At 39.6% G+C, this 11,252-nt stretch overlaps 1 protein-coding gene across 10 annotated transcripts in view; it reads right to left on the reverse strand.

The window, feature by feature from the left end:
• ttll5 (tubulin tyrosine ligase-like family, member 5) overlaps positions 1-11,252 on the reverse strand; it is a 65,334-nt gene that overhangs the window by 24,831 nt on the left and 29,251 nt on the right. For all 10 annotated transcript variants that reach the window (XM_017302496.1, XM_008400269.2, XM_008400268.2 and 7 more), the window contains exons 22-28: positions 8,936-9,053; positions 8,025-8,171; positions 7,829-7,917; positions 6,262-6,386; positions 5,581-6,156; positions 5,318-5,502; positions 2,723-2,850 (exon numbers count right to left, since the gene is read on the reverse strand). In XM_017302496.1, the coding sequence (XP_017157985.1) occupies positions 2,723-2,850; positions 5,318-5,502; positions 5,581-6,156; positions 6,262-6,386; positions 7,829-7,917; positions 8,025-8,171; positions 8,936-9,053 (1,368 nt within the window). The remainder of the gene's footprint in view (positions 1-2,722; positions 2,851-5,317; positions 5,503-5,580; positions 6,157-6,261; positions 6,387-7,828; positions 7,918-8,024; positions 8,172-8,935; positions 9,054-11,252) is intronic.

An 11,252-nucleotide genomic window follows, 5' to 3' on the forward strand; every position in this document is an offset into this window, starting at 1 on the left:
AGTCCCCTCTTGGTTGGTGGAAATAAAAACATTTGTAAAGGGGAAACGGCCAGACATTCCAGGAATGCCCTGACAGCTCGATACATTTAAGGACTGGACTGGAAAACCAGAGTCAGAGATCAGGGCCAAGCTGTCTGAGGCACTGCCATTTACACTACCAGCAACAAAAAAAGTAAAAGTGGAGGCCGATCATGTGTATTATAGCATAGTATTCCTGGTCTATTACCATATACCAGGATAGTTTGATTCTTTTTTTTTCTTCTCACTGTAGCGTGACAGGAGTGAGAAAAGAGGAATTTCACTAGACACAGAGGTAAGACATATTTTATGGGTACTCAGCAGCCAGTTGTTCTGAAGCGTTTCGACTATGAGTTTCTTTATATCTACGAAGGCCATTTTATGAGTGGGTTTCCATTACACAGGGCCTAAATCTGATCCTTCAGGTCTATTACGTCCTCTGACGCTGAGCAGATTCTCTTTCTCTGGTGATCTGAGGACATCCACCTCAACAGTGGAGTCCAGAATGTGATTAGAAACAGTTAAGCTAGACTAAAACAAAGTTTATATAAATTCACATCAGTTACACTGGTTTAAAAGTCAAGGTTTGCCACTCTTAACTTAAAATAAACGTATAGAATGGATTTCGTATGGACCTTAAATGAACTGAGCCGATCCAGACTTCAAGTAGCAGAAGAAAGCAAAGGGGGTGGTCTGACCAGTATTACAATTGTCTACCTAAAAACATAATTTTGCCAGTTTCAAAGCGGTTAACCTCTGAAAATGAACTAAAATCAGTTTTACAGAGAAGTTTGTAGTTATTCAAACTACGATGACAGCCTCCAATGTAACCACACACAAGCAGCAGCTCCTCTGTTCAGACTTAAAATCGGTAGGAGGAGGCCGGGGTACCCAGAGAGAACCCACACTTGCATAAGGAGAACTCCATACAAAAAGAACCCATGCCTCTCTTGCTGCAAGGCAATGATACCAACTGGACCACTGCCGGTCTTACTTTTAAAACTTTAACTTCATCTGTTAAGTCACTTAAAAAGTGTTGCTGTCTCAGTAGCATTAATGAGTATAAATTGGGAGATGAAAGAAACAAAATGAAGGGGAAATTTTTACCAATCAGAAATGTTTACAATCTTCCCACAGGTAAGTTGCAACTTTAGCCCACAGCCATTTCAAAAAGTCTGTCCTCCCTACCGGTGCCAGTTTCAGGGCAAATTTCTACCTGTATTTGTTTTCGCCCCAGTTACTGTAGCAAAAAAGCATGGTGGAGGATAAGCTACCCTTCATGCCAAAAAGGTTCTGGCAGTGACAACACAACTTTAATTACATAAAGAGAGCAACATTTTCCAGCACCAAGTTTCACCAAACTGCCTGGAGGGGCAATTCCTTCCCAAAGACCAACCAATTTTAATCTAATATTCTGTTAAAGACCATTAAACAGGCCTTTGGATTCTATTGACTGTGACCAAGTAGGCAGCTATAAAACACAAAAATCTCAGGACAGCAGTTTGGCCAAAGTGGAACATAACGTTTCATAGTTAAACAGCATCCTGACGCATGAAGGTAAAAGGAGGCTTCCTCAAACACATTTTAACATTTAAAGCTTCCCTACTGAATCTAAACAGCAAGAATAGTTCAGGACTATACATAAACACTGTATTTAAAGTCCATCAGGAGAAAGACATGATGTTTAACTTTGTGGTGATTGCATCTGACCTCATACGGGATGCGTATCTGTGCGATGTCTCAGAGGACAGCAAATAAAACACAGCAAAATAAGCACAAGGCTAAAACTGGACCAAAAGCAACATCAAGGTTTTCTTAAGGTTGCAGAGTGCATGTTTTCTAAATATAAAACTTTGATAACATGGCAGATAACTTTGAAGTGATTTTTAATTAAATATAAGCTATTAAAGTAGCCGAGCTTACAGTAGAAATAATAAACATTCCCATCAGAGCGAAGACACCAGACACCATGAAGGTGAAAGCAAGACTTCTCTACGTCTACTGTAACATTAACCATGGAGTCATTGGGGGTTTTTATAAACTTGTGCGATACCAATAACACTCACTGAACACTTAATTTAATACACATGGGATCTCTTATTGTCTAATTTTGAATCAGTTTCTTGTTCTTACTAAACAATAAGCTCTTTTACTTCTGTAGTCCATCTCCTTAAAGTTTCAACATATCGTGTATTGAAAGATGGCATTTCAAACACTTCATTTTTAAAAAGAAGCTATTTGAGCTATTCTGCACAAATCCTCAACAACACTGAAGATATCTGTATGTTTTCTCATTCTTAGACTAAAACCTGAGGGATGCTTGTACATCAGACATTTCTGAAATGCTCAGACCAGCGTCATCATGACTTCTGGATCTATTGAGTTGCTTCTTTGCGATTGATTTCAGTCAGATACAGACTGAAGACCTACGACATAACATATAAAGAACATCAGTCCCTTGAGGAACAACTGGATACAGCTTAAGAAATCACTAACACAAAGTGAAATATAAGCTGTCATGCTTCTAACACTTTGGAAACAATTTCATAATAATCAAATGTTTTTTACAATAACCAATGTTGAAAGTGGTTACGAAGAGGAAAAAAAGACTATAAAAAACAAAATATGTTAGATCACTATTACTATTAGTCATAACATGTCTGATTTCCCTCGGATAACCTTCTCCATACTCTGCAAAACTTACCTTGTACTGGCTAGATAGTCTTTTCCAGCTTGAGCAGTTCTCACAGGCTTGTGGATTGCAGCAGCTTTAGGGGTCAGTGTGTGACTCTCTCGGCCCAGCATCTTATTGGCCAGGTTCAGGTTGGTCAGCTGAACACAATAATACAGAGAAATAATTCATCTTAATTTTATTGTACTTAAACACGTTTTGTCTGATCATCTTCTTTTTCAGTGCAAGCCATTGGTAACAGTAAATCCTGTGTTTTAAGCTGTTGAGTTCCTCCCTCAGCTGACTGCCTTTATCTCTGGTATCTATGTGAAATGTATACACAGCACATGGCACAGCCAGTCTCTGTTTAACACTAAATCCAACCTTCACCTCAGCCTCCTCCATCCTTAGGAGCAACTGTAATCATGACTCTCCAGTCGAAATGTGCTTATAACCCAATCAGCCTCATCTCAGTGCTACTTTGTAGTCTCAGTGAAATATTACGGGAGTATTAATCATACATCATACCGTTGTGGTATTTTATTTACTTTATTTCCTCCTGTGCGCAAAATGTCCAATGGGAAAACTGTTGAGCTGCCAGGCCTTGTACGACATAAAAGAAAAATGTGTCAGTGTGTTGTTACACACCCACAGTGCTAGTTTACGTCTAAAGTTAGACAAGTCATATTCCTTCAAAGAACAAAATCTAAATGGAGGAAATATAATACATTTGGTTGTGGATACTGTTTATATTCCTAAAGAGACAAAACGTAGGGATTCACAGAAACAATAAATGTTCTCTCAGGAGCTATCCATCTCTATCCTGCACCGTCCTCTTCTGTGATGTTTACGGGACTTTCTATTTATTTAAAACAAGGCAATCTTACAACAGTGGACATAAACAGACACACATGGTGAAAGGATCCACAATCATATTGTCGCATCACTGCACAGCAGCATGATGGAGATTGCGGCCATGCCTGGTTTTACTCAGTGTCAGTCTCTTTCTGTTTATATGGCCCTGCTTGAGAGTGAGTAATTGCTTAAACCCTGAGGTCAACTGTGCAACGGAGTGTCGTTCGTGTTTACAAAGTTCTCCATTTAGCCCAGAAAGTGATTTAATGACTTAAATCAGAGCCTTAGAAAAATCTAAATGTTCTCTGAGTCCTATAAGTGCCAAAAACTGGACTATTTGACTAAAGCTTCTGCCATGGCCTGGATTAATTGCTCTTGGGAAACACAGCAAACAAGTTTCAGATAGAATGAAAAATGTACAGTCAGAAGGGAAGTCATAAAACCTGCACTCTGTGTGGTCTGGTGCCATCACAAAAAAAAAAAAAAAACTCTTCACTGAAAAAAAAAAAAAATGAAGTGAGGCAAAAGAGGGAGGAAAGGTTTAGGGTCTCCCAAAGCCGAGGGCCAAACCATTGGAGAATATGGGAGAAGGTGGTGATGGAGCCAGCCAAGCTGCCACTCCCCTGCTCAGTGCCAATTTGCCACATTCCTCCATTTATAAGCATCAATTACCACAAAAAAAGTGGCTGCCTGTTAAGTATCAACAGAAATCACTCCCCCATGGTGCATCTGATAATGAGACCTCACACAGAGCCATGGCTTGATGCGGCTCACCGCTGTTTGGGCCAGCCAGCGTTAAACTTCAGTTCCAGACCCACCCCCACAGCCGCCCCAACCCACAGACTGGAGGCGAGTTGAGGGCTGAAGGAGGAAGGTGTGCTGAAAGAGGCAGCAGACCTCCGCGGCTCCAACAGGTCTGCTGAAAGCATGAGCAACTACACGCCGCCCATCAGCATGGGGTCTAAGCCAGATTTACGCATCAACAAAGGAAAATATCAAAGACCTCACAGTGAGACTGACGATTCTTCTCTACATAAAACATTGCCCAGATTTTTTTTCTTGGAAAAAAAAAAAAAAACACTAGAGAGGTCAGCTAACAGCTGCTTAATATCTGCATAGCCTCTTGTACAGACTGACAGAGTGGATCCAATATCATACCTTAATCTTCTTAAACTTAGTTCCTGATGTGCAGAACACCCCTGTTTCAGCAGATACTACATACACTACAATTACATATAAAATCTAAAACATTTTGAGACAGTTATTCTGATTAATTGTGATTAATCAATTGAAATAATTTAAACAATCATTAACTGATTCAGCAATCGAGTAATCATTTCTGAGAGAAAAACAAGGCTGTAACTAAGCCAAAACTGTACAAAAAATATATAAATTTTGCATTTAGGAACAAATAACCCTTTATAAATATGTTCCACACAGAGCTCCCCAGGTGGCAAAGTTTTAGCTTCATCTGATTCAAATTCTGTAAAAGCTCAGATTAAAAACATTTTGCTATTTAGTTATTAATCAGCTGATCCAAACAATATGAACAGATCAACCCTACACTGTATTGATGGTAAGCCAAGGAGAAAACGTTGAACTTTTCACGTGTTGATATTAGAAGGTGTTTTTTTTAGATGCAGATTAATCCTTTGGTACAAATGATCAAGCGAACCTAAATTAAGTGCTAAAAAATTGGAGGAGGTTTACGACATGGGATAAACCTCGGAAAGGAATTATATCATTATGTACCAACACAAAAAAGAAACCCACATGATGTGTCAGCAGGTTGATGTGACTGGAGCTGGCATAGTGGCGAGCAACCTGCTTGTCAGCCAGTTTCTGCAGGGCTGAGATGAATGCTTGCTGATTTGACTGGGCTTGGGCAGACAAAGATTGCAAGTCCCTCAAAGTCCCCTCTGAGTTAGACTTGGGCTTGGAACGGCTCCTGTACATCCCTAAAATGAACAGAAACAAGGGTGAGGACATCACATTAATTTAGTTGTGAAAGCCACATGCAACAGAACTGTAATTACCTTGGTGTGCTGAGGTAGGTCTAGAGAACGTCTGGCTGTAGAGGGGTATGGCACTTGGTACTGCAAATGTAGTTTTGGAGTTGGTTGTGGGTGTAGTAGCAGACTGAATCTTCCTCAAAGCCTGGCTTGGTGGCACAGCAGAAGCTCCATTAGAGGTGGTAGATGCGGGTGTCCGATTCACTTTTGGAGGCTGCGTGATGACGGGGGCAGAGGTGTATGCGGGAGGATCGGAAAGAGTTTCTGAATGGCAAAAGTTAGACTTGGCCAAGGACTGTGCGTAAGACGGTGGCTGCGGAGGTGGCGGCGGTGGGGGGCAGTGAAGAGGAATGGATTTTGTAGTAGGAGAGCAGCGCTGTGGATGAATGTTTGCGCAGTCTGAACTTGGAGAAAAGCCGGAGCAGTGCTGAGACGACCGGACATCTGGTTGAGTTTTACTGGCTGTAACCTCAGCCTGTTGGTCTGAACGCAGCACAAGCAATTGAGTCTCAGAGGATTTGACGTTTGGGTCACTGCAGACTTTCCCTGCAGAGAGGGAGGACTCTGAAGCTCTGGAGTCCTCTTTGGTCACAGACAAAGCTATTTAAAGGAGAAAGTTTTAAGTTGTTCTTTAATATCACAAGATAATGTAAAAAAAAATATTGCAAACCAGGAATATGAAGAAAAAAAACATACGGAGCTTACTTTTAGAATTTGCCCTGCTGCCTGAATCCTGAGTCTTGACACTTCTAACTTTATTTCCTAAGAAGACGTTGGCTGATTTATTCCTATGTGTATAATATGTCAGCACTTCCTCCAGATCGTTCTCACTGTGGAAAAAAAGACATTAAAATAAATGAGGTCACTTAGCTCATATTACCATGTATTCTGCCAAGCCAAAGTATTCATACCCCTTGTCACGTATTCATGTTATAAAAACACTAACTTTGTTTTATTTTACTGTTTTTTTATTTTTTTATTTTTTGTGACAAACAAAGTAGCATACAACTTTGACGTAGATACACACATTCATTCCAACAAGTTTTGCAATTGTGTGTTTGTACACATAAGATTTGATTTAAAGCATTCCAACTGATGAACCTTCACACCAGTCTGTTTTGGAGCTCCTGACAAGTTTACTTTCAAGACCACAGGTGTCAAACTCCAGTCCTGGAGGGCCGCTGCCCTGCAACTTTTAGATCTGCCTCTGCTACACCACACCTGAATAGAATAATTAGGTCATTAGCAAGGCTCTGGAAAACGTATCTACACAAGAAGGAGGTAATTAAGCCATTTCATTCCAGTGTTTTGTACCTGTGGCACATATAAAAACTGCAGGACAGCGGCCCTTGAGGACTGGAGTTTGACACCCCTGTTCAAGACTTTCCTCTATTTACCTCCACCCAACTTCTCATTAACTTTGGATCAGCTTCACTGTTTCTGATGAAATGAAGCATCCTCACAGAATGATGCTGCCACTACCATTTTTCACATTTGGTAACAACGGATTGAGGGAGATCTGCTATTTTTCTACCACACGGTGTGTTCTTTATGAAGGCCAAAGTTCAATTTTGGTTTCATTTTCCACATGTTTGCAAAGTTCCCTACATGGTTTATGGCAGACTGGTGTTCTTATAGGTTTCTTTCAACAATATATTTCTCTTGCCACTCTTCATATAATTTGTGGAGTGCATGACTAATGATTATCCTGTCAACAGATTCTTCCAGATGAGCCGTGGATCTCTGCATTTCTCCTAAAGTTACCAAGGGTTTCTTTTCTGCTTCATAAACTAACACGCCTTGCAATCGCCTTGGACGATTGAATGAGCAGAGCTCCAAAGCTTGGGGAACAGTTGTGTAAGCACCAACCCTGCTTTAAACTTTGTTCCTGACCTTTCGGCTGTGTATTCATGTTTTTCCGTTCACTAATGTTCTCTAACATACCTTAAATTACTGCTCACGGCAATTAGTTGTGCAAGATTCTAGCTTGGGGTATATAAAAAAAGCACACATTTTTCAAATTTGTAGAAAATGTTGAAAACCATGTGGGGTTTTATTCCACTTCACAATTGTTCATTGTGTTGTGTTGGTCTATCACATAAAATAATAATAGAATTCATTAAAGTTTGTGACTGTAAGGTGAGAAAATCTGGGAAGGTTCAAGCAGTATGACTACTTTCGCGAAATACTGTACAAGTACACTGGTGTAAAACCAAGCAATGAATGAAGGAGGTCTTTAGTGGGTTCTGAAACCCACTAAAGACTCACAAACCTTGCTTCCGTAATGTACTCTTGAAATACACTCTCGTTAACACAATGCTCCTCTTCGCCACGTTCCTGCTTTGACATCAACTCAGTTTCCTGTAAAAGAAAAAGGAAAGCAGAAGGCAGCTGGTCTCAGTTATCCGAGTTTCAGTCCCTCATCAGGACAAAATGCTGTAATTAAACTGAATTATTGGATGAAGTACCTTATTGTAACAGTGGATGAACTCTCCTAACTGGAAGGACAGGATGCGTCTGCGATCTTGGAGAGGTAACTGGTGATTGGGCAACACAATGTTTATGTCTTGTTGAAGGTTAATGGCAGCTCTTTTCAAGAATCGTATCACAAGTTCCTGTCCAGACAAATAAAATACATGTAAATTATCTTAGCACTGCTATGCAGAAATACTGATTCATCATAGTCTGCTTTTAAATATACCATTTGCTTTAGTTCTTAAAAAAAAAAAAAAAGAGTCCTCCCCAATTTAACTGATTTGGTTTGAGGTCACTGATGATGATGTATACTGAAGACTTTCCAGTCAGACTGCCTCTTACACTCCACGTTTTCCTTCACTGTGGCCACAAATGTCTAATACACATTTCAGCTACGTAGCACAAATGACTAAATAATTACAATGGAAATTCATAGTTAGGAAACAATGCTTTGGAGTGTTTCACCAATTCTACTTGAACTAAAAAGTAACATGGGGAGAGAGGTAAGAACACATGAGTAAAACAGAACAGAACTCTTTTATTTGACATACACTTTTTTCATTAAAAGCATTGCTGCAAATTAACTAAAGTTACCCGGTCCCCGGACAGCAAGGACAGAAAAATAAAATATCAGATAGGTATACAAACAACCTTGAAAGTATAAATATACCCAGTAGACTCGTGATATGTTCAGTAAGTAGACACTGACTAAAGGATAAGTAAACAGGTAAATAACTTTTAAATATATATATATATATAATATTTCAAATTCTGAAATCATGGGAGAACAGGATAGAGCTACAGAGTACAGACAAAAACAGCAGAACAACACAACAGTGTCAGGACAAGGCACACAAGCTAATAACAATAATGTTATGATATCTGACTATCAATGAGACTTTACCATTTGGTCGTTGTTGTCGTCTGGCCAGTTTGGCATAGAGTTGGTTTTGCTCTCAACTAAAAGCCTGCGCTGGACTCGCTGAAGGTAAGAGGAAAAGGCCACCCGAGCCTGCACTTTGCTGAAGATAAAGCAGAGAGATGAAAACCATTGAAAATGGTAAAGTACACAATTAAGAGAAAGTAGTTCATTTTTATCTTTGCAAAGACATGATATGGTCAGGTGCTGGTATGCTCCAGGAGCTCCTCTTACTCTCTGTAAACGAAAAGCGCAGATGCCAAATACTGAGATCAAATTCAGATTACTTTTTTAACTATGGTTGATTGTAGCTTCAAGACAGCAGCCAGGAAGTACGAAGTAACTCTGGAGGAGCTACAGAGGTCCACAGCTCAGGTTGGATAATCTCTTAATAGAACACCTGTTAGTAGTCGACCCCACAAAACTGGCCTTTGTGAAAGAGTGGCAAGAAAAAGCCATTTTGCAAGAGAAGAGAGCACAGACCATCCCTTGGAAACTGGAGATCGATGCCTGTAATTTAAATCAAAGCATATTCAAGTGTCCAGTCCATGTCTAGACTTTGTGTTCACACATATTAATCAATTAGTTTCACTCAATTAGACTCACAAAATACACGTGGGAAATTTCTTTTCAAAAAGTTTAACTGTAAATAGTGGTTAAAAGAATGTAAATATGTAATGGTTATATTATTTCTGGTATTTTGTAGTTTTCATTCAATAAAGGTCTGTTTTTGCTGGAGTCTATGATCAAGTACAAACCCTGACAACAAGAGACTTCACTCAAATTCTCAATGATATCATCCCTGGAACTAAAAAAACTATTGAACTATAAGATAAATATAGTATTATTTTCTACCAAAAGTGACTAAAATGTTTCAAACAGGTCAGCTTATCAAGAGAACTGTCAGAAAACAGTATCTTTTTAAAATAAAATCCCGTGAAACACAAACAGTCTTGTGCTATTAGATGATCATTTCCCAGCTTCATACACTCTCTGAGAAATCCCATAGATTTTTCGACAAACTCAGACTTGTTATTGTAATACTTTGCCGGGTTATAATATCAAGGAAACATTTAAAATCATCAGGAGACTGTAGTCTTGGAAACAAATATACAGGAAACTACAGTTCATAGTGTTTGCATATGACCTCCTGTAGAACTCATTAAAAGTCAAAAGGCTGGAAAACTTTTATATTGGAACTTGTAAAAACCTAAAAGATTAGATAAACACATTCTGCACACAGCACAGCATAACTGAAAAACCACATCATATAATTTAACTGCAAAGTTATTAAAAAATTAAGAAGGTACAGTTGTTCTGTAAATAAACATTGATCCATACACCCATTTCTGTACACATTCTCTCCAGGGTGGAAAGGGGACTGGTGGCTGTCTCTAGCAGCCAAAGGGCAGGGTACAGCCTGAACAGTTCAGCGTTCCAGCACAGGGCAACACAGAGGCAAAAAGCACAAACAAACATGCACAGGCACACTCACCCAAACCTAGGGACAGTTTCTAGAAAACGATTATGCTTACGTATCTTGGACTAGCTGGGGTACCTGAATGGAACACAGGCATGCACAGGAAGAGCATGCAACTGAGAAAAGGCTCATGAGTATTAATTGAATTTAGAAACAGAGCTAAACAGTGCTCCACCATGCAGCCTACAAACATAAATGTAGGAGTTGTTGCATGGTAGTGGCAGCATCATGCTGTGGAGATGCAAAATTCTAACTAAGAATAAGTGGCAAGACTTGAAATTTTATGTTCCAAGACCTTTCACATACTCTAACTGAGCCAGAGCTACTTTGCAAAAGAAATGGGCCATAATCTCAGCTTCAATTAGCACAAAGCTGGTAGAGACCATATAGGCGTGACTTCCTGAAGGACTAGTGTGGATATGTCCCCACCAACTGTGGCCTGAAGGGGACAGTCCCCACCTATATTTCACACACATTTTATCCTTTAAGTGCCTGCATCTATTTATGGACACTAACTCCGCAGTAGCTGTGCATTGTGTTCAAAGCATTAGCAGCCAGTTAATGATTTTTAGCATTCCTTTGTAAAAGGTAAATGGCAAGTTCGCTCAGCGATCCCGTAGATGGATGTCATGTGACTTGCTATGCACGGCAGTGCGCCACATGTGCTGTTGCTTTGTATTGAGTGGGAGTAAAGGTGGTTTAGAAAATGACAAACACAAAGAATCTGAAAAACGGATGCAATGTTTTGCTACGCCAGCAAGATATACAGGTCCAAGGGAATCACATTTCATAGGTGTGTATATATATATATATATATATATA

The sequence above is a fragment of the Poecilia reticulata genome, linkage group LG22, assembly GCF_000633615.1.
Source record: "Poecilia reticulata strain Guanapo linkage group LG22, Guppy_female_1.0+MT, whole genome shotgun sequence".
NCBI lineage: Eukaryota > Metazoa > Chordata > Actinopteri > Cyprinodontiformes > Poeciliidae > Poecilia > Poecilia reticulata.